This window comes from Rhinoraja longicauda, chromosome 20 (genome assembly GCF_053455715.1).
Source record: "Rhinoraja longicauda isolate Sanriku21f chromosome 20, sRhiLon1.1, whole genome shotgun sequence".
Taxonomy (NCBI): Eukaryota; Metazoa; Chordata; class Chondrichthyes; order Rajiformes; family Arhynchobatidae; genus Rhinoraja; species Rhinoraja longicauda.
Genome location: NC_135972.1, coordinates 17394806 through 17418825, shown reverse-complemented (window position 1 = coordinate 17418825; position 24020 = coordinate 17394806). Strand labels below are relative to the sequence as shown.

Sequence of the window (24020 nt, the reverse complement as noted above, 5' to 3'; positions counted from 1 at the left end):
AATGTTGGGGGAGTCCAGAACAGGGGGCCACAGTTTAAGAATAAGGGGTAGGCCATTTAGAACGGAGATGAGGAAGAACTTTTTCAGTCAGAGTGGTGAAGGTGTGGAATTCTCTGCCTCAGAAGGCAGTGGAGGCCAGTTCGTTGGATGCTTTCAAGAGAGAGCTGGATAGAGCTCTTAAGGATAGCGGAGTGAGGGGGTATGGGGAGAAGGCAGGAACGGGTTACTGATTGAGAGTGATCAGCCATGATCGCATTGAATGGCGGTGCTGGCTCGAAGGGCTGAATGGCCTACTCCTGCACCTATTGTCTATTAATGGGGCTATGGAGCAAGTCACGCTCACCTTTACCACACCGAAGGACTTCTTTAATTGGCTTCACCCTTTGTTGTAGAATTTTTTTTGGTCACAAATTCTGATTGTGTGATCAGTGCTGTGCATGATCATCATTCTCAGTCAAGACCTGAACATGTGAATGCTTGCACAGAGTGACGCAGCTGGTAGAGCTTCTGTCTCACAGCTCCAGTGACCGGGTTATATTTTGGCCTTGTGTGCTGGAAGTCTGGAGTTGGCACGTTCTCCCTGTGCCCATTCCTCTGGGTGTGCTGGTTCCCCAAAGATGGGTGGGTTGGTAGATTAATTGGCTGATTTACTAGTGTGTAGCTGAGTGGTGGATGATGTGGGAGGTGTTAAGATTTGAATGAGAGTAAACAGGTCGTTGGCACCATCATGGTGGGCCGATGGGCCTTTTCAAAGTTGTGTCTCTTTCTGTGAGGATGAATGACTTTGGCCGATCATGTCAATGCTGTTTCTTTGGAAGTGTTTACCTGTCAGCTTCTCTTCCTCCACTGCACAGTAATTTATTTTCCCTACAATAATTTAGCCGATTCCATTTTGAAGAGACCATTCTTTTTTTGCTCGAGAATTCAGTTCTTGTGTTACCATTCCTTTTTTCACCTGCTCAATATTAAGTGAAGATTTCATTTTGTGGAACTACACTCGGAAAGTGCCAGAGTGGACCCTTTTATGTTAATATTGATATGGATATTATGTAGAAACAGGTTGCCTACACGAGGAACAAATTAAAACACAAGCGAATAAAAAGGCAGAGGAAAAGCATGATATTTTTAAATATATAAATTTGTATCATACCAAGTGTTAATAAATAACTTTAATTCCACCATCACATATTGAGAACGATAATTACTATCCAGGTGAGTGCAAATGATACCAAAGCACATCTCAGTACGTAGCCTGTCACAGAATAATGAGTGGCATATTTACATTCTGTGGAGTAAATTATACACTGTAATCGCCCCGACACCGCAAACTGGAGTCCTTCAGAGGAAGCCTGTGGGTAAACAATCCACAGCAGGTGAAAGATAATGAGCCACTCCTGTCCAGTGCAGTAGCCCTGGTGTGTACTCCTCTGGGTGCGGCTTGTGTGAGACAGCACGCAGCTACACAGGGAGATTACATGCTGAGGATGTTCAGAGAGAGTGCAGAATGGAGTGGGTTTAAAGCGAAGGTACAATGTGGGATTGGAAGGAAGGGTAAGGTGTAGTTTATTGTCATACGCACAGGTATGCTGAGATACAGATACAATGAAATACGGGGAGATGTGATTGAGGGGGTTTAGATAGTGTGTGTACAGACTGGGATGGAGGGAGTTTATGTGGGATTGAGGGAGAGAGCGCAGAATAAGATTGAATGGCTTCAGAGAGAAAGTGCAGTATGAGGTTGTGAGAAGAGGAAGTGTGAGCAACAGAAAGGCGGATAGACAGATCCACATCAATCGGAAGCTGTCTCCAGGTGCCATCAGCACAGCGAGCATGTCCCCAGCGTGGCGATAGGTCCTGTAATCAAAGATCCATTAACACCCCCTTGCTCTAGTCTACCTGCATCCAGGTGTGGGCTGGCTGCCCCGAGTTCCCCAGCCTTTCACAGTGCAAGTCCAGGACTGTGGACCCATAGATTCATATGCAGAACTCTTGAACTCACTTAGCAGCAGCTGTTGGAGCTCTGTCGTACTGGGACAGTTGCCCCAGCTGGGGCAATTGACTATCACATGCTGTTTAGGATTATGTCCCATGGTGTTCGAGAATTAATGTAGAGCCATGGCAGCAAAAGATCAAGGAAGTTACGGTTTTTCCAATATGCATTAAAAAAAATAATATTTTAAAATGTTTTAAAAAAGGAATGGCACTGTGATGCAATTTATCACTCCACACTGCCCCATACACCTGGGATCAATCCTGAACTCTGTGTGGAGTTTGCACACTCTCCATGGGTTTGCTCATATCCTCAGGGTGTACACGTTGCTGGGTGAATAGTTTAGTTTAGTTTAATTTAGAGATGCAGAGAGAATACAGGCCCTTCGGCCCACCGAGTCCGCGCCGACCAACAATCCCCACACGGTAGCGCAGCGGTAGAGTTGCTGCTTTACAGCGAATGCAGCGCCGGAGACTCAGGTTCGATCCTGACTACGGGTGCTGCACTGTAAGGAGTTTGTACGTTCTCCCCGTGACCTGCGTGGGTTTTCTCCGAGATCTTCGGTTTCCTCCCACACTCCAAAGACGTACAGGTATGTAGGTTATGTAAATGTAAAAATTGTCCCTAGTGGGTGTAGGATAGTGTTAATGTGCGGGGATCGCTGGGCGGCACGGACTTGGAGGGCCGAAAAGGCCTGTTTCCGGCTGTATATATATGATATGATATGATACGATATGATGATATGATATGATTATCCTACACACACTAGGGACAATTTACATTTACACCAAGCCAATTAACCTACAAAGCTGTACGTCCTTGGAGTGTGGGAGAAAACCTAAGATCTCGGAGAAAACCACGCAGGTCACTGGGAGAACGTACAAACTCCGTACAGACAGCACCCGTGGTCAGGATGGAACCCCTGTCTCCGGCGCTGAAAGTGCTCTAAGGCAGCAACTTTACTGCTGCACCACCGTGCCACCCCAAAGGCTGCTGTAAATTTCCCTGCGTGCAGGTGAGTGGTCGAAACCAGCGGAGGTTTTGGGAACCTGAGAATTTTAAAAAGTGGGATTAATGGAAATGGGTGGTTGATGGTCAACACACTCAGTGGGTCAATGGCCTGTTTCCATGCTGTATGACTGTCTGAGAGACACAGGAGACAGGAACTGAGTGGTTTCAGTGGTAGTTTCATATAAGACTAATAATATTGATTTAAAAAAATTGAGAATTTCTCATAAATTTTAATTGTTACAGTTGGCACAAGGCTTTGCCAACCAGTGAAAAAGGGGTGTGAGAGAGGGGTGTGAGAGAGGAGCGTGAGAGAGGGGTGTGGGAGAGGGGTGTGGGAGAGGGGCATAAGAGAGGGGTGTGAGAGAGGGGTGTGAGAGAGGGGTGTGAGAGAGGGGTGTGGGAGAGGGGTGTGGGAGAGGGGCATAAGAGAGGGGTGTGAGAGAGGGGTGTGAGAGAGGGGTGTGGGAGAGGGGTGTGGGAGAGGTGTGTCATGGAGAGAAGTGAGGGAGGGCCGTGGGGTAGGATATACCCAGGCCTCACTCCTTGATCCCTGCAAGGGACTCCAGCACTGCCATCACAGGCTGTCAGATGCAGTCACTACGTTTAAGAAGCATTGAGACATAAGTGGAGGAGACAGTTCAAATGCAGGCAAATGGAATGAACGTAGTTGGGCAAACAGATTGGCTTGACCATGACGGGCCGAAGGACCCATTACTGTGCTGTACAGCTCCATCACTACAGGGACCAAGCCCGAGCTGGGAAAGTTGTCCCCGTGAGGGTTCAGCATGCAAAACCGAATGAACGGTATGTATCTTAAATGTATAAAGCACACTGTACAATCACATTTAATCACGTTCCCATTGGGAACTGACATGATTCACAGACCAACTCGGCCTATAAATCCTCTCCCAGAGAGGCTGTCAGTAGGCAGGGCCTTCTCTCCAGCCCCTGGGCTGCTCTTGCTCTCCGTCTGACTTAGATTCCAGTTTGAGCGTAGCCACAAAGTCACAGACAATCTCCAAACCTGACCTCCGGAATTACATTCCACAGGATTTCATTCTTAAATATATTTGTACCCCTCTGTGCAGCATCACACACACACACACACACACACACACACACACTCATCTGTACATAATACTGTGTTAAACCACAGGTCCAACACTGTTGTAACCCTGACCACATTGAAAGAGAGCTGAGACACAATGAAACACCCACCCACACACACATGGGAACCCATGCGCACAGTCTTCAGTTCCATTTGCAATTATTTCGGTACTGAAGCAATCCATGTCTACATGCAGCAAGACCTGGACAATATTCAGGCACAGGCTGGTAAGTGCCAAGTAACATTTGCACCTCACAAGTACCAGACAATGATTATCTCAACAAGTGAGGCTCTAGCAACCCACCTCTTGACATTTGATAGCATTACCATTACTGAATCTCCACCATCCAAACCCTGGGCATTGTCTTTGACCCAGAAATTAGACCATGTACATGAATATGGTGTCCATGAGAGGAGCTGGTCGGACGTTGTGTGTCCAGCTGTGGACGACTCACTTCCTGACTTCCAAAGTGTCTTCTCAGTCTTTGAGGCATGCCAGGAGTGGGGCATGCCAGGAGTGGGATGGAGTACTCTCCACCTGCCTGTACAAGTGCAGTTTCAAGTTCGGCAACATTCAGGACAAAGCACGGTTAGCTCCTCAAGCACCACCCCAAACATTAATTCCTTGCACAAGCAGTGCAGTAAAGCATGTTTGCGTGTTAGTTTAAATTACCAGCTGCCCTCCAGTACCTTAGAGAGGTACCTTGTTGACTAGCAACAAGATGCACTGCAGTTCCTTGCCAACGCTTCTGCGACAGCCATGACCACGGGAATGGGAAGCGGATGCATGGGAATACCACCAGCCCAACGCTGTTGCAGTCTCACGCTGAAATAAAACTGGCAGAACAGCTGACAGGATCAGGGCTTAAAATGTACAATCTCCCTGTATTTGTCCTGACTTGGAGTGGCTTCACTGTTCCTTCATTATTGTTGAATCAATGTCTTGGAATTCCCTACCTAAGTAGCACCCTGAGAGTTCTTTCAATAGAAAGTGCCTCACTGCCCCTTGTCTCGAGCAACTAGGAGCGGGCAATGACAGGTGTCGTGCATATCCCCAGTAGGAATAATAAACTGATGCAGTGTACAGGGGCAGAAATCAGAGTTGGAATAATGGGCAGAGCGGGACATGGTTAGAAAGTAAGCATATGGGATTGTGGTGGGGGAAATGCAGAATGGCTGGGAAAGGTTGCACAGAGATAAGAAAATAAATGGAGGGCAGGGTGGGATGCTTGTGACCTGCAGGAAGGGAGGAAAAGCCAGTGATTTCTAAAGTTCATTGATTTACAAGAACAAAGTGACAGGATTCAGTGACTCGTCTGAAAGGAAGTGACGTCAAGGTGTTGGAGAAAGCCTGTTCAAGGGAGGGGAGTTGGATGCAATACACTTGGTGTCCAAGCAGGAAGGAGCTGGTTGACTTGTGGACAATTTCCAGTCCTCCCTCGTAGCCGCTGTAAAATAAGTGGAGGGTCACCAGAAGGGCATCGTTTTAGGAAAGGAAAGTAGGTTGGAGAGCAAGTTATTACAAGACCCCCAGTCTGAGATCAGTGCGGGGAAATTGTTCATCATCATGGATTAATCAAGGATGGCCAACATAGATTTGTTTGGGAAGGCTGAGGAAGACAAATTAGATATTTTTCGAGGAGGTTTCAAGAGGGGGTGATGATGGCCTGTAAGTGCATACATGGATTTCAGAAAAACCTTTGACCACATCCCATCCCATGGGAAGAAAATAAAACCTATGGGATTCAAGGGAGACTGCCAATCTGTGCTCCGACTCTGAGGAAGACAACTAAAGCCATTATTGGTCATTGGTGAGTGGGAGGCTGAATGATCGCTTCTCACAGTGTGTATCAATGATTTGGACTTAACTCTGGGAACTATGGTAAAGCGATTGCAGCAATATAAACCGTGGCCACGTGACGAACAGTGAGGAAGAAAGTCACAACCAACAAAAGAGTCAACAGTCTGGTCAGACAGGCAATGTTGTATGAAGATGGATAATGTTATGCATTTGAGGAAGGCAGATGCAACCAAGAGAGAGGGTAGCGGGAGATATCGTCCAGCCAGGGTTTGGAGTGCACTTTGGAGTCTGGGACTTTGGATCTGAAAGTCCCAGATATGGTAGATAATAGTTAATGAGACATCTGGGATACTTGCTGTTATTGGTCAAAATGCAGACTATGAGAGCCGAGAGATCTTGCAAAGACTGTAAAATGCCAACTGGGCCACAGGTGCAGCACTGTGTCCATTTCTGGTCCTCACATGAGAGAAAAGGTAGCTCTTAAATCATTTCCACTTTGGTGTTGGGAGTGCATGGGTACATCGTGTGATGGTGATGTTGTGATGGATGGGATGGGTGCATGCACCTGTGTAAATATGAAGGGTTAGATGTGGTAAGATACAGAAGGCGAGTGTGCAGTGTGTCATGGTGTAATGTTGGGAGCTTCATTTTGGATCTCTGGCACAGAAACAGGCCTCTCAGCTGTCACTTTGCTCCACTCCATTCACCTTTACTTACCTAAACCAGCATGACCGGCACCCTTTTCTCTGAAAGGCCCATCCAACCTCCTCTTAAACATTACTGTGCGACTTCTTTCAACTGCACCTGCGGAAGGGGGCTTCACGTTGTTAGGTATTGCTGGGATTTCTTCTGAATCCCCTTCGGACTGGGCTGCATTGTGTTTACTGGAGTGGACGATATTGTCTTTACTGGAGCGAGCTATGTTGTATTTACTGGAGTTTAGTTCAGTTTAGTTTATTATCACATGTACCGAGATACAGTGAAAAGCCTTTGGGATGCCAATGGGAGCAAGTGGGATGTGTAAGTGTGACCATGAGGAGCTTTAGGAGGTACAATGTTCAAGTGAACTAAGTTAGAGTTGGAAGGAGTACAGCGTGTAAGTGAACAGGTGGGAACAGGGTAAGCTGCCGTGTGCTTGTTAAATGGTGGCAGGTCGCTGGACTCCATTGAATGCCCCACCACTGGTATGTTCCACCTCACTTTACTCACGTCGAGGCATTTCAATGTTTTTTTGCTCCTGCGTGCGTTCTTTCACTCACGGCCCACCCTCCCCAAAGGAAAGGTAACTGGATCCGGTAGCAGCTGGGAGTGGCTCACTCTGTGCTCAGTACTTCAAGCTCCCAGATCAGCGGCAGCAAGCTGCAGAGGGCGCGATGATACCTGTGGGCCGACTTGTGAAGGGCAGCTGCCCCACAGGACTGGGTAAACAAGAGGAACAAGCCTCCACCTCAGGGTGCAGAGTATCTATTTTTGATGCGCATAGAGGAAGGATTGGTGGACTGAATCAGGTCTATACTTACTCAAGGGCTCACTCGAGCTCCCGTGCAGTTCAGTTCTACTGTTCCCTCGCCAAAAATAATCAGTTTCTACGAATCTGATGAAATAACTCAGCACCCCAGACTCCTGTGTTCCTTACCCTCTGAGCACCTGCCCAATATTGTAAATCTGGCCAATATCTGAAGTTGCCCTTGGGTCAGGTGTGTGGCTAACACCTGGGAACACAGCACTACCAGTATTCTGCGGTGTACATGGCAGTAGGAGAAAGGCTGCAGGGGTCTGCTCCACCAGCCATTTGCAAGACAGCCTCTTGCCTTCCCTGCCGGCTGCTGATGTCCAGCACTCGGTGACTACGGCCACAGGTGGACTGTCTATGACCAGTTCAGGTTGTAGCTCTTGGTCAGCATCACCGCCTCCAGGTCCTTGTCCTCCTCCTTCTCGCGGAGCCGCTGCTCCTCCAGCAGAGCCACCAGCGCGTCCCGCTGCTCCACCACGTCCAGCATCTCGTTCAGGATCCGCTTCTCCTCCAGAAGCTCCTCGCTGTTCTTCAGATTGTCTGCCAAGCACACAGGGAACGGTCAGAGCAGGGAGCAGCTGGTGGTCCAGACGGCACCCAGTGCAAGGGCTGAGGCAGGTCACAAAATGAGTCAAATGCCTCGTGCCCATGGGAAAGGGGGAGAACATCACACACACATACACACACACAGTGCCGGTATTCAGGGCTCATGGACCCGTTACCCCAGAACAAACAGCTGGGGTTGTTCTAGGGCCATGGACCAAAATACCCCTAGAACAAACAGCGGGGATGATACTCTAGAAATTAGGATGTAAGGGGATAAACTCTGGCAAAGGGGACCTTGATACCCTAGAACAAAGGGCGAGGATAAAACTCTAGGGACAGGAACCTGGATACCTTGAGATCGAGGTGGATACTGGGGAAACAGAGATCTAGATTGAAGGTGGATACTGATTGTTACAGCTGACTACCTTCTTCTTAGGTACCACTCCCCCTCCCATTCCCAGTCTGACCTTTCCGTCATGGGCCTCCTCCAGTCCCATAGTGAGGCCCACCGGAAATTGGAGGAACAGCACCTCATATTTTGCCTGGGCAGCATGCAGCCCAGCGGTATGAACATCGACTTCTCCAACTTTAGATAGTTCCTCTGTCCCTCTCTTCCCCTGCCCCTTCCCAGATCTCCCTCCATCTTCCTGTCTCCACCTATATCCTTCCTTTGTAGGCACGGTAGCGCAGCGGTAGAGTTGCTGCTTTACAGCGAATGCAGCGCCGGAGACTCAGGTTCGATCCTGACTACGGGTGCTGCACTGTAAGGAGTTTGTACGTTCTCCCCGTGACCTGCGTGGGTTTTCTCCGAGATCTTCGGTTTCCTCCCACACTCCAAAGACGTACAGGTATGTAGGTTAATTGGCTGGGTAAAATGTAAAAATTGTCCCTAGTGGGTGTAGGATAGTGTTAATGTACGGGGATCACTGGGCGGCACGGACTTGGAGGGCCGAAAAGGCCTGTTTCCGGCTGTATGTATATGATATGATATGATATGAAGGGTCCGACCCGAAACGTCACCCATTCCTTCTCTCCTGAGATGCTGCCTGACCTGCTGAATTACTCCAGCATTTTGTGAATAAATACCTTTGATTTGTACCAGCATCTGCAGTTATTTTCTTATTATACCTTCTTCTTAGGTCGTTTTTTTGAGGTTAAGGAATGATTTGCTTCCACCCCAGTTGTGGGTGTTTTTTTGAGTGGCTGTCGGTCCCAGTGGGGGATCAAGTCTCTGCATGTGGGGCAGGTGGTTGTGAGGTGGATGGTAAGTAAGAGGCAGCTTGCTCTTCCCCTCTATGTGTTCCTGGCAGCCAGAGAGACGACAGTGTCCTAGTTCTCTCGGCCTCTGGGAATATCTGGCCATGATGGACCTCAGGGTGGAGTGTTTGGTGTGAGGCTTGTGGACATATCATATCATATCATATATATACAGCCGGAAACAGGCCTTTTCTGCCCTCCAAGTCCGTGCCGCCCAGCGATCCCCATACATTAACACTATCCTACACCCACTAGGGACAATTTAAAATTAAAAAAAAAACAAAAAACATTTTACCCAGCCAATTAACCTACATACCTGTACGTCTTTGGAGTGTGGGAGGAAACCGAAGATCACGGAGAAAACCCACGCAGGTCACGGGGAGAACGTACAAACTCCTTACAGTGCAGCACCCGTAGTCAGGATCGAACCTGAGTCTCCGGCGCTGCATTCGCTGTAAAGCAGCAACTCTACCGCTGCGCTACCGTGCCGCCTTGGTGAGCTGCCGGCAGCAACACGCTGACAGAAGCTCCCGGGTTTATCTGCGTTGTGGCGAGCACTGCTGTCTTGCCACGGCCCACAGATTAAACGTTGCAGCGATCCCTAGGTGGGGGCCCTAATATCCACCAGAGTCTTTGCCGTCTGCTCGAGGGGAATTGGAGAGAGACACAAAACGCTGGAGTAACTCAGCAGGACAGGCAGCATCTATGGAGAGAAGGAATGGGTGACGTTTCGGGTCGAGACTCTTCTTCAGAATCGGAAATGGACAATAAATGCTGGCCTTGCCAATGATACCTAGATTCCAAAATATGAATAAATAAAACCCCATCCACGTTCCATCCTTGTGCTTGAAGAGCAATGTTGGCAACATTTATCTCACTGCCCCTTTCAGATCACGTCTGGATGAGGAAATGTCCAAATGCCTCATTTGGATCTGCAGATCCCTACCAGTTCTTTTGTGGAAACTCGATCAGAGAGCCGACAGAGAATAGGCACGGGTGCCACATACCGTCAATGGCCATGCGTTCCCGGAGCTCCTGCTGTAACCTGCTCTGGCAATCTTCCAGCTCCAGCTCACGGGCACTACATCAGGAAACAAACACAGTTCATCACTTTGCATCTCTCCAGGAGATATTCAATCCTACCCAGTGAGGCTACGGGCTGGATTTGATGAGTTTTTTGAGGAGGTGGACAAGGGTGATCATTGAGGGTAGGGGAGTGGGTATTGTCAGCATGGAGTTTATAAAAAGGCATTTGATAAAGACCCGTATGGTAGGTTGGTCCAGCAGATTAAGATGTATGGAGTCTACAGTGACTTTGGATTCAGAACTGGCTTACTCATGGTGGAAGGCTGTTATTCTGGCTGGAGATCTGTGGTCAGTGGAGTTTTGCAGGGAACTGTGCTGGGACTTCTGTTGTTTGTGATACACATAAACAACTTGGATATAAATGTAGATAGGTTGGTTAGTAAGTTTGCAGACATGAAAACTGGTGGAGTTGCAGACAGGTCGTCAACGTATACAGCAGGTTATGGATAAGCTACAGGAATGGGTAGTATGGATAGCATTTCCACCCTGGGAGAAATGATAGAGGGAGTTTAATCTGAACAAGTGTGTGGTGTTGCACTTTGGGAGGTCAAATGCTAAGGGAAAGTTAATGGCAAAACCCTTAACAGCATCGATGCATAGAAGGATCTTGGGGTCCAAGTCCACAGCTCCTTAAAAAAGGCAACACAAGTAGATGGAGGGGTAAAGAAGGTGTGTGGTATGCTTGTCTACATCGGTTGGGGCATTGAGTATAAGATTTAAGAAGTCATGTTGCAGCTTTATAGGACTTTGGTTAGGTGGCATTTCGGGTTTTGTGTGCACTTCTGGTCACCCCATTGCAGGAAGGTCGTAGAGACTTTGGAGAAGGTGCAGAAGAGGTTTACCAGAATGCTGCTTGGATTAGAGGGTATTAGTTATAAGGAGAGGTTGGGCAAACTTGTTTGGTTTTCTCTGAAGAGTCAGGGGCTGATAGAAGTATATAAAACGAGTGGCAATTTGGTCAGAACCTATTGCTGAGAGTGGAAATGTCAAAGACTAGAGGACATAGCTTTAAGGTGAGAGCAGCAAAGTTTAAAGGTGATATATGAGGCACATATTTTTAAAAACTCAGACCTGCGAGGCTGTGGGTGCCTGGAATACTGTTGGGCGGGCAGCCAACACAGTCCACCAACCTTTCTCTCCCTGGTCATTCTCTCTTCTCCCAGCTCCCGTTGGACAGAAAGATACAAAAGCTTGAAAGCATGTACCACCAGACTCAGGAACAGCTTCTTTGCTTCTGTTGTGAGTCTTCTGAATGGTTCTCCCACATGCTCGGGTAGAGTATCAATCTTCCAATTGAGGACATTGGAGTTTTTCTCTGGAATGGTTATGCTACAATGCTGAAAACTATATTCTGCACTCTGGTAATTTTTATTCTTTGGTCTACCTTTTGTACTTGTGTGGGGCTTGATTGTATTCTTGTGCAGTATTATCTGATTTAATTGGATAGCACACAAACAAAAGCTTTTATCTACACCAACACGAAAAATTGTCATTTAAAATGATTTAGTTTGATTTGAATACTTTTTTGTAGCTTGGTTCAGGTCAGTAGGTTATCAATAGAAGAGCAGAATTGCCAGATGTGGGAAATTTGATCCTTATTGAGGAGTGTTGGCTGAAATTCAGGATCACGGTGCAGCACAGAACTGTGCAGAAACAGTCCATCTCAACAGTACATTTGGTCCCAATCTCAAGCTCCTCGCCAGAGGGAAAGAAATGAATAATGGATCAGGTAGTGAGAAATAACTCTTGCTACTTACAAGATCATCAGCTCTGACTCGTAGCGTACCAAGCGGTTCTTCTCCTGCACCAGCTTAAACCATTCCTGCATCAGGCGAGGGTCATCTTTCTTTCCCATTCCTGCCAGAGAGCACATCACAATCAAAGACCACAACAAGGCTTGCCATGCATGAGACAGGAGGCAACGGGCCACTCACCAACATGAAGAAAGCTCTGTCATTCAGTCTCTTGTAAGTACACACACAGCTGGAGCGGATCATTTCAACATGGCACTACCCCAGCACTTCAAACCATTGGGCAACACACTGACTTAACCTAGTCCTAGATCAGTCAGTCCATAGGGGTCATCAAACTAGTTGCAGACTATACAGCAATTAACTTTAAACTAGCATAAAAATCAGCCTGATTCTGACATTCAGTCCTGACCTGAAACGTCACCTATCCATTCTCTCCACAGATGCTGTCCGACCCGCTGACTCCAGTACTTTATGTTTTGCACAAGATTCCACAATCTGCAATTTCTTGTCTCAAAAAAAAAATTAGCTTGTTGCATTAACTATCAGTGTCCCCTAATTTAACTTGAAATAAAAATGTATAAAATGTCCAAAGTACTCAACTATATCCCAGCCTAGCACTCACTTCCAGTTAGATGTTATCCTGAACATAGATCATCTGAATGTCTTGATTAGATGCTAACCAGTAACTCACTCCCAACTCCCCCATTCCATGTGTAAACTTAAAAGAAAAAGACGTGGTTCATGCCCAGAGTCGATCTGGACAATCTGTTAATTTATTTTAAACCCCAAAATCTTTTCTTTGGTCTCTGGATTGTAACTCATTCCAATATTGGCCTAGAAATACTGGTGTCTCTCCACGTTAAAATCCAGTTGTAACCAGTAGGTAGATGATAGGACACAGGCCTAGAGTTGCACTGATCCTGGTATGGTGTGGAGGGACTGGAGGCCAAGACATAAACTGGGGTGGGGTACATGGAATCATCGGGTTTGGATGTGGGGGAGGAGGGATTGCAGGATAAAGCAGGGATCAGAGTTTCAGGGGATGCTTACACTCTGTAGTATGTGGGGTGGTTGTGAGTGGAAGGATGGAGATAAGCATTTCATTAACCGTGTACCTTTAATAGGAGGTTCCTATGAAAATGGCACTTTAGTTATGAATCCAAGTTTCTCAGTAAAATACTAGCTGGTAACATGCACTACCCCTTGTATAAACTGCTCAAATCTTATGATTTCAGCCTCAAATTTTGTCCCAAGATAGCTGCCTTCAACATATTTATTTCCAAAATCACACATTACTTCAAGGCATTCTATATATGAACTTTCGATACCTTGTCATAGTCATACAGCACAGAACCAGGCCCATTAGCCCACTGCATCCATCTGACCATGAACTACATATCTGTGCTAATCCCATTTTCCAGTACTCGACCCTTAATCTTCAATGCAATAGCATTTAAAGCGTTTATTTAAATATATATTAAAAGTTGTGAGTGTACCTCCCGAGTGAAACATTACCTCCACACATCTCCTAATCTTTGCCTCAAACTCATGCTCTTTGATTATAGACATTCCTGCTAAAAATAAGTCTTTCATCGTTTGCCCTGTCTCGTCTCTGCCCTCAGGATTTTGTTTACCTTAATGCCCCTCGGCCATGTCTGCTCAAAGGAAAACAAACCCAGCCTCTCCTCATAACTGGACCGCTCCATGCCCAGCAACATCCTGGAGAATCTCCTCTACACACCTTCCAGTCCAATGATACCCTTCCTACTGTGTGGTGACCAGAACTGCACATAGTACTTCAGGTATGGCCTTTCCATTGCTGTATATAGTTCCCTGATCTTATATTATGTGCCCCAGTGAATGGAGGCAAAACATCCCATTTGCCTTTTTACCCACCTTACCAACTTGGGGGGCTTCAGGGTCCTTGGACACCAAAGTCACTCTGATCCCTTGAGGTCTGCCATTCATCATGTTTATTCTGGCCTTGTTAGTTCTCCCAAAATGCATCCTGTCACATTTTTCGCATAAAATTCTATCTGCCATTCCTCTATGCATTTTACCAGTTCATCAATATAGTTCTGCGGCAGAACACTATCAACAACAACAGTGATGTCCTTGTCATCTGTGAACTTTCTAATGCTCTCCACCCTGGCTCACATCGAGATCATTACCACAAACAACAAACTGTAAGGTTCCTCGAGCTGATTCCTGGGGTACATTACTGGTCACAGACCTCCGAGCACAGAAATTTGATTAGATTCCAGACTAAGTCTTTTCAAGGTGTCTGATATTCTATGTACCCTCACCCCGATCCTTCTGCTACTGGCTGCTATTAGCTGGAGGAGCAGCACCTCATCTTCTGTTTGGGCTCAATACAGCCCTCAGCTCAACAATAAAGCCAACAGTTTCAGACATTCCATTCTGAAGAAGGGTCTCGACCCGAAACGTCACCTTTTCCTTTTCTCCAGAGATGCTGTCTGAGCCACTGAGTTCCTCCAGCTTTTTGTATCTATCTTCAGTTTAAACTTGCATCTGCAGTTCCTTCCTACACATTCCATTCCTGTGTCTCACAATCTTTTATTCCTCTCATCTCTTCTGGTATTTCAAATTTCTTTCTTCACCTCTTACTTGTGTCTCATCCAAGCACACCTTCACCAACCTCTCTCAACAGGCACCACCGACACTCGTGTTATTTAGTCTCTCCCGGTCTCCATTCGATCCGAAACCCCCCCACTCTCCGAACAACAAGATGCATTCTGTTTCTAACTTTTCCCAGTTCCATTGGTCTGAAACACTGACTCGATCTCTCGGTTCACAGATAGTGCATTATCTGCAGAGTATTTCAAATATTTTTTAAAAATGTATTAAATATTTGAATATTTCAACATATTACTTTGATTATAATGCTCCAAAAATCCAGTTAGAATCTGCACATAACTGACTTCAACTACCCCAAACCAATTGAATAGCTTTTTAGCTTATTTAAACAATAAAACCAATTCCCAGCTCAATGTTAATCAAGATATAAACAACAAATATTTGTCATCTAAACTCAAGTTTGTTCCGTTATTACTGATTCTGCTTACAAATCCTTCAGTTCTCAGTAAGATTATAGATTTTTCCTTGGAATCCCCATTTGATTCTCAACATCTATTGATTAGATTTTATAATTAAACTCTTATTTAGCAGTAAATAATTTTGAAGTATCCAGTAATTATTGCTTGGATTCTGTACTCAAACTCAATCTTCAGGCATCTATTATTCCATAAGTAAACTCCAAAGATCTCTCAATTAGATTCCACTCAGTAACTTACTTTCAACATCTGGCATTCTACATATTCTGTGCATCCCCATTACTGTTGTTCATATTTTAGCCTATAACTTGCTTCTTGGTAATTGCTATTCTATAAACGAACTCCCAATATCTATATCACACAAAATGCTGGAGTAACTCAGCAGGTCAGGCAGCATCTCAGGAGAGAAGGAATGGGTGACGTTTCGGGTCGAGACCCTTCTTCAGACTTCTTCTTCGTCCCCTTATCTATAGATTAGTTTTCAGCCTATAACTCACTCCAGGTTTTCTAATATTCAAAACCCACTGAATACATTCAAATCTGTAACTCACCACTTAGATGTAAATATTCCACACCGGAACACTGAAAATCTCTCAATTAGACTGGCATTGAACTTATTTCCAAGTATGTGATATTCTACCTGTAAACCTCCCAATATTTATTGATAGAGCCTGCAACTCGCTCCCAACCATCTTTTATTTAATATATAAATCGCAAATTCTTTGGGTAATGTTGCAGCCTGTAACTCACCTGGCTGGGTATCTGCAATTGATTACATAAACTACAAAATATTTTCATTTCATTCTAACCTGTAAGTCTCTATCAGGTACGCTACTCTTCATAGTGACTTATGAACGTTTTCAGGCATTATGTATCATGCACATATTACTCGTACGTAAACGTTTTCTGTTACAGTCATCATATTCTGAGACATCCCATGCAATTTTAAACTCAAGCGTGCACCCATTCACAACAATCTTAGAGACACTTACACATTAAGACACATTATCACATGCACTGCATATGCACACTTTCATTCTGATGACATTCATGGAAACTCAGTAGTGCCCACAATTCCACACAACCCCTTTCCTGAGCACAGTCTGTGTGTCCTCTAGCCTGAATGTGGAGATGAAACAAAGCAAATAATGGTTCTTGGATGTGGATTAGAGATTCAACGTTGAACATTCTTTCTTACCCCACTTGCTGATCATCCCTTCCACCATGCACTAGGCACTGCTGTGCTTTACCCTGTGACATTGTTCCGGAGTAGGGAGCTGTGACATAGCCTACATTTGGCATAAAGCCTCAGGCTTCAAAGACTCGTGGAGTTGGAGTAGCAAACAACTCATATCCCACAAATTGCAAGGCTAATGGGTTACCAGGTGAAGTCTTATTACAATCCTATTGCAATAGGATATCTGTAGTATCATTTTGTACAAAGGAAGGTCTGGAATGTTGATTTACTACAGTTGTGACATTGGTCTCCATAATGAGAGGTTCTTAATATCAATTTCTTTAAATCTAAAGTTTGATTTTGGTTTAACAGAGTGGTCAGTCTGTGATATTGGTTCCTTGGGTGTGTCTGCCTTGTCAGTTTGTTACAATGGAAAGATCGCAATGTTGTTTTAATTGGAATGTGATCTTAGTTAGTTTCATATAATGATTGGTCTGTTATATTGGTTTATTACAAAAAGGGGTTTGTATTGTCAGTTTGTAAAAATGGAAGGCCTGTAATATTAGTTGATTAAATTGTGAGGTTTACATTGTTAGCTTCACACCAACGACTGGCCTGCAGTTTTAGCCTGATTTATTGGTTGATCTGCAGTGCCAATTTGTTGTGTGGAAACTTTACCGTATCAGCGTGTTACAATGGCAAGCTTGTAATACTAGATTGAAACACTGGCTGGTTTGTAATGATAGCTTGAATGGTCTGAAGAAGGGTCTCGACCCGAAACGTCACCCATTCCTTCTCTCCTGAGATGCTGCCTGACCTGCTTACTCCAGCATTTTGTGAATAAATACCTTCGATTTGTACCAGCATCTGCAGTTATTTTCTTACACTATCTTGACATAATGGTTGGTCGGTGGTAGCAGTTTATTACACAGAAGTCCTGTAACGTTAAATTAATACAATGACAGGCTTGTAATAGGCCTCTTCAATGGATGGTATTTTATTGGTTTATAACACTAGGAAGTTGTGATGTTAATTTGTTCAAAAAAGGATGATTGATTTTTGTGAGACTTAACCTATGATGTCTTCGAACAATTGGTTGGTAATATCAAGACATGATAGGAACAAAATTGTTACTGCTCTTGTCCTTGTGGAAAGCTCTGAGATGGGAAAGTGGAAGGGGTGAAGTCCAAATGAATGGGCAGAAGGACGATAATTGAATGAGGGGGGGGGAGGGAAGGAGGGGTCCGTGGTGGGATTGATGAGAGTAAAGGAATCATTTTTCAGTGCGGTGCCAACTGATGCACGTGTTTATTGCTAATCCATTTTCTAGGGGAGGGGGGGGGGGGGGGACAGTTGTACAGGATAAGAAATGTTTTTCAGCCGGAAGAAATTCAAGGTAAATGCTTAAACCGTCTCCCAATTATGTGGATTCGATTGGTTGGTGTTCCTACCCGTACTTGCAGATTTTGCTTGAAACTCACCCTTGATTTATTCCTTTCTTGCAAGTTCAAAGGGACAGTTCACATACACACTCTGCTAGATTTGTGACTGACTAGCATTCACTTAATTTGAACAATGAACAAAAGTTGCCTCTTACCCGTTTGGACTGAATGGGCAACACACAACCGACCTGAGAGCATCAGAGAATGCTGCTACTTCTGAGTGTGCATGGTAAACAGGGAAGCATTGGCAACCTACAGTACTTATCCAATGTGCAACAATTACACGCTTGCTGTATGTGAACACTTGCTTAATTAGTGCTGATTAATTTAATGGCCTCAAAGGCCACAGATCTACTTGAAACCATCTTCTAACACAGTAGAACACAAAGTGTTGGAGTAACTCAGCGGGTCAGGCAACATTTCTGGAGGACATGGATAGGTGACGTTTAGGATCAGAATCCTTCTACTGACGTGTCCCAAAATGTCGCCTATCCCTGTCCTCCAGAGATCCTGCTTGACCTGCTGAGGTCCTCCAGCACTTGTGTGTTCTCAGCAAGATTCCAGCATCTGCAGTTCCTTGAATCTACCTTTCTATAGCGTACTTGTATCATCTAATGTGCAGTGGGAATTACTCTTGGGAGTAAATCATGCCCACATCTTTGTATTTTGGCAACCTATGTACTTAACGCGTAGAACCACTGACTGCAATCCCCAGTCCTCTTGCTTCCTCGGCCCTGCCCCAGGTTGAATCTTGTTCACCATTATGGATGACCCTGACTCCAGACTTCACATTTTACAGGTAAAACTCAAGATGTCAGCTGACCAAGGTTTGGAGGTATGGTGCCTCAGTGAATGGAAGGTTTCTCAGCCAAGGGAAAATCTCAGGCCATTCAACAAAACGGGTGTTTGCAGAACAGAAAAGAAAAGCAGGGTACAGGAAAATAAAGCCCAGTCATTGAGATGAGAAGTCAGTCCAGGTGGAGATTACTGCGGGTGGAATGGAGTGAGTCACTGCAAGCAGGCAGAGGCAGAGTAAAGTCCCAGGGAACAGCTATTACGCTCTGGTCTATGCCACAACCCAATTTTCTGCACCGGCAAGACTCTCACTCCTTCCCAGCCCCAGCGGGCACTCACAGTGAAGTGAGATCCTTGGTGGCATCAGGAAACCACCCCGTCACAATTCTTTCTGATTTATTGCCCAGCTTCTCGCCTCAGTGCGGGACGTGGTTGAGTCTCTATGCCTTTAGACCCATGGTGCCACAGCGGCCCAATTAAAACTAATGTCACACTGCCTCACTCACTCTCCAGGGCCCTCGGTCTTTTTCTGACCCAGGATGGCGCGACGGAGTTGCCATTGGGAATGATCCTAATCTGTTCTTCAGCCATTACTTTCCCGGGAGAATGCTGACTGAGTTTTCATCCTGCAGAGATTAGGCTGATCTTCCAATTCAATGGTTTGTTATTACAGGATATGGTGATGGATGCATGAGTCCTCAGGTAGTTAACCGCTAAATTACGTGGGTCAGAAAGGAGGATCGTCGCCACTCTGGATCTGTGTGTCAACATTAATTGCGCTATTATGTACTGTACAGTGCTGGGGGAACTGTTTGGGAAATGGGGAAGTGGGAGATGGGGAGAATATGGGAGAGAGAGAGAGAGAGAGAGAGAGAGAGAGAGAAAACACGTGACAAGTAAGAAACCTTTCATTCACTAAGGAAAATTGATTGGGGGAATTGGGAAATGAGGAGAAAGTAGGCCATGGGAAGAAAAGGCAAATGATGGGAAGAAAAAGCCAGGAAACTGAGGGGGGGGGGGGGGGTCATACACAGAGAATGGATGTTGTGACTGAAGGTTCAGGCCAAGTGTGTGCCTGCATGCTGTGGTTGGGTGGCAAGGTAGAGTGAGGTAGAAGGGTGGGGAGGAGTAGCAGGATGAAGGAGTGGCATCATGGAATAGTGTGAGGGGGATTAGTGCTGGGGCAAAGGCTGAGCCAAGTGTAGGGTTTGGTGGTTGGTGATTGGAGCCTGTGATCAAGGGATGGGGTTGAACGGTGAGATGGGGGCCAGGGTCGGGGTGGTGACGGGTGGAGAGCTATATCTTGTTAGCCGAGGATCACCCCAAAGCTAAGAGAGCATTTTCATCCATTGATCTGCCTTAATCTAACGGGGCTTTGCTTTGAACTTTGCTGCTCGCTCTGAGGTCCATGTCAGTCGGGGATTCCCAGGCCTGAGGTCTACAGGTGGGGGAAAGAGCAGCCTGGCAGCAGCATCTGTTGTGGGGATGGGACATGGCACTCCACACTCACGCTGTCCCTACTGACCACCATCCTGCACCTTGCCAAATGGGGGGATAGCTAAACCATCTACCACTGTGGTGCGTCCCATGGGCCCAACCCATCCGTCGGGGGGACTGTGCCATTCACTTCTATCTCTGCCCCACTAGTTTGAGGCCGCCGGTTTCCTCAACTTCCTGACGGCTCCAGCTCTCTGTCCGTTCTTACCTCCGGCTCCCTGAAGCTGGTCCTGCAGCGGGTGCGTTTTTTGATCACAATTTACACTTGACCAGGTGTCCAAGGGAACTGTACTGAGCCTCAGGGTTTGAGAACCCCAGTGTTGTTAAGGTGACCCTCTGAGGGCTTGGTTTACATTACCTCTGTCGTGGGTACAGCAGTGGCAGAAGGAAAGAGGTCTTCGCCGCGGAGCTCCAACAAGGGCCTCAACTTCAACAAGAGAAGTAAAAGAAAAGCAAAGCAGAGGAGCAGAGTGTGAGAGGGAGAGAAGAAGAGGGCAAAGAAAAGATTCTAATAATGAGGGGGCAGGAAACAAACAGAAAGAAATGAAGGAAAATAAGAACAGGATGAGACAGTGCAAGTGCCTGCAGCAATCCAGGTACTAATGGCATATCTCACTCATGCAATCCAGGGTTAGACAATCAAAGACCACGGTACCCCTCCATAACAAGCAGCCTCCAACTTTCAAAAATCTCAAGCAAATGTTCTCACTGAATGGAGAGTGGGGCAGAAGGAGGGAGAGAGGCAGAGCCGGGGTGTGAACCAGAGCAAGGATGGAGAGCGGGGCAGAAGCACAAAAGGGGAGGGAATTGGGAAGCACAGCTTGAAAGAGAAAAGGCATGAGTGCACAAAAGGGCGAGGAAGAAATGTGAGCAGAGAGTGAATTGAGGCAGAAAGTCACACTTAGTGTGGCAGAGAGATTAGAGGAGGATGGGTGAGAAGATGAACGAGGATTATAATGGGTGTGGGAAAGATATGTCGCTGGCAGGACTGCCCGTGTGGAGCTCAGATGTGGAGTGCTTTGCCTCTTTCACTCACTGCCCTCCCAGTGTTATTCTGTGGCACAACGGCTGGTTTATAATAGTAGTTTCCTTGGTTGGAGTTTGTGCTCTAGCTAAGCCATTTTGGCAGCAGACTGCTTGACCTCTGTAAAACCTAGTATGATGCGGAGTTAGAAAATCAAATTCCACAATCATGCATCCATCAAGTGAACATCAATCAGTGCCCATGCTTAAACCCAACCAATGTTGTTAGGACAGTCTGCTCAACAAGTGTTGCTACAAACCGGAAGTCAAAGGGAGACTGGTAGGTGATGGAAGAGGAGAGCAAACAGTTCATTGTTAGTGAAGAAAACATTTGAATTACATAAAGAGCATGCAATCAAACCAGCCTACATTTAAAACCAACAGCAAACAAGCAGCTAGATTTCTATCAGTGACTGTCCCCTCTAAGCACATGTCAGCCCATTAACAGGAACGGTCTCCTCTAGCAGTGGGCTATCATCAACGTGCCAGCTAACCTGGTTGACAGAGAGTGGAGCAATCAGCAAGCTGCGATTTTCACATCACACTGGCCATCACTGACACCTTCTGCTCTCATCCTCTGATTTGTAGATTCAAACTCTAGCTGTGCACCATTAACTTACGGTAATGCGTCAAGCTCAAAGAACGGGTGCAGTTTAGCTATTGAACGGTGGGGACTATCACAGCTGAGGCCGATTGCCAATATACAGACTTGTGCAAGTTTCCGCAGCCAATGATGGGGAGCAGGAGACCAAGCCAGACATACGGTTAAATTCATGCAGAGATGTACACAGCGATAGCTAACAACAGAAGTGAGTGTGAAACCTACAGTCCACTCACTAATCTTAATATTAGTGCTCCAAAGTCTAAATATTCAGGCTCCTGTGATGAAACAGAAAGATCAGGTAAAAATAACTGCAGTGTGCCACTTCCCCATTACATACATCAACTTCCAACTCCCCCATCTTCCCTCTGCCTCCACCATCACAGCCCTCTCCATCGCTTCCTCTCACATCCTTGTTTGCCCCAAATCAGAACCTCCACTGTCCCATACAGCCCTGACTCCTCCATCACATCCGCCATCTCATTCATTCACAACTCCTGTCTCCCCATCAACCTTTGCCTTTCCCCATCACATCTCGACTCCTGCCTCTCCCATCAATAACTGCCTCTCTCCATCACACTCATTATGTCTGTCTATATTCGTAGACTCCATACATTTATGGCACAGGAGTCTTCCCTCTCGGTATTCCTATCTTTCATTCTGTGCTTCAGTCAATAGAACTAAGCATCCTGTAGACCTTTTTCATCACCTCATCACCCTGCCACCATTAAGTACTTGTGCACATACATGTCAAGATTTATTTCTTTCTCCACATCAATATCCTGCCATTTGTTGTCATGCTCTCTACATTTAAGTCTAAATCATTGATGATGCAATGGGAAAAAGCAAGGGATCAAGTTCTAAGTACTGAGAAACCCCACTGCTAACTGCCTCTCGTCTCAAACACTCATCAACCATTATTGTTTGCTTCCTGACACTGAGCTGGTACTGGATCTAGTTTGCCTCTCACCCTTGGATCCCAAGGTCTTTGGCTGTTTTGACCAGTAGGGTTACATTGAAAGCTTTGTCAAACAGGGTGGAATGCTCCTAGCCTGCCCAACCTCTCCCTACAAAGTCCTTCATGTCTGGCACAGTAGTAGAGCTGCTGGCTCACAGTGCCAGAGATCTGGGTTCGATCCTGACCTCGGGTGCTGTCTGTTTGGAGTTTGCAAGTTCTCCCTCTTACCGCGTGGGTTTCCCCTGCGTTTCTTCTTACATCCCAAAGACATGCAGGTTTGTAGGTTAATTGGATTCTGTAAATTGCCCTTAGTGTGTTGGAAGCAAAAGTGGGATAATATAGAACAAATGTGCAGGTGATCAATTGCCGGCATGGACTCAGGGCCGAGTTCCACACTATATTTCCAAATAAAACCTCTTCAAATGAGAAAAATAATCTTGGTACCTTAATCACCCTGGCAATATCCTTGCAATTTTTTTCTGCATCCGTTCTTAGTATATCAAACATTTGTATCCAGAACCTCTACCATCTCCCCCTTTTGTTTTTTTTACTAGTCTGAGCTGCATTTCATTTGGATCTGTTGATTTATCAGCTTCAAAAATGCTAAACCCCTGAAGCCCTTGAATCTTTTTGATGAGTGGCTCCGAGACTGAGTTATGTTTGACTTGCTATCACTTTTTGGCATGCTCGATTAAAAAACGTTATTCCTATTTCTCTCCATTGCTTCCCTGAACAATGCTAAATCCGACTTAAGATCTCTGCTCTCTCCCTGACATTCCTTGCCCCTGGTCATCTTCATTCAGTGAATATAAATCCAGAATGGCAAAACCCCATCCTTTTGTTGGGCTCGCTACATACAGTACTGGCTAAAAAAAGTTATCCCTAATGCATCTTTTGGTAATTCTGCACCCTTTATATTTTTCATACTGACTATATTCCAGTTACCATGAGAGTAATTGAAATCTCCCACTGGAGCTGCTCCAGCGCTTTCACACCAGTCATATGCCCACAAATTTGCTCTTCAATTTCCTTTGGACAGTGTGGAAGTCAGCAGAACATGATGGGAAATGTCCACCCCTTTACTTCAGCTCCATCCCTTATTACATAAACCTTCTAACACATCATTCCGTTCACAGCTGTGATTGGTTCTATAACCAATACAACTACCTGGCCTGCCCAAGCCTCACTTTAGCCAAACTTGATCCTAATGCCCCAGGAACCCTTAGCCCTGCAGCCTTGCGATCAATGCCCCCCTATTCCTACACCCATTAGAGTGCGGCACAGGGAGGCACCTGGAGGTTACCATCTTTCATACCCTGTTTTTTCCCGCCATTTTCTATCTCATCGGAGCCAATCAGCAGGGCTTTCATTCTCCAACGCATTGATA

At 45.8% G+C, this 24020-nt stretch overlaps 1 protein-coding gene across 13 annotated transcripts in view; it reads right to left on the bottom strand.

The window, feature by feature from the left end:
• Nucleotides 1-1119: 1119 nt before the first annotated feature.
• Nucleotides 1120-24020, bottom strand: part of LOC144603593 (F-actin-monooxygenase MICAL3-like) — a 201670-nt gene continuing 178769 nt past the window's right edge. For 8 of the 13 annotated variants that reach the window (XM_078417027.1, XM_078417032.1, XM_078417037.1 and 5 more), the window contains 4 exons: nucleotides 20410-20559; nucleotides 12070-12169; nucleotides 10234-10307; nucleotides 1120-7963 (listed from right to left, as the gene is read on the bottom strand). In XM_078417027.1, coding sequence (XP_078273153.1) covers nucleotides 7779-7963; nucleotides 10234-10307; nucleotides 12070-12169; nucleotides 20410-20559 — 509 coding nt within the window. In that variant the 3' untranslated portion in view covers nucleotides 1120-7778. The remainder of the gene's footprint in view (nucleotides 7964-10233; nucleotides 10308-12069; nucleotides 12170-20409; nucleotides 20560-24020) is intronic. The other 5 variants (XM_078417030.1, XM_078417033.1, XM_078417040.1 and 2 more) reach the window with 2 other exon arrangements.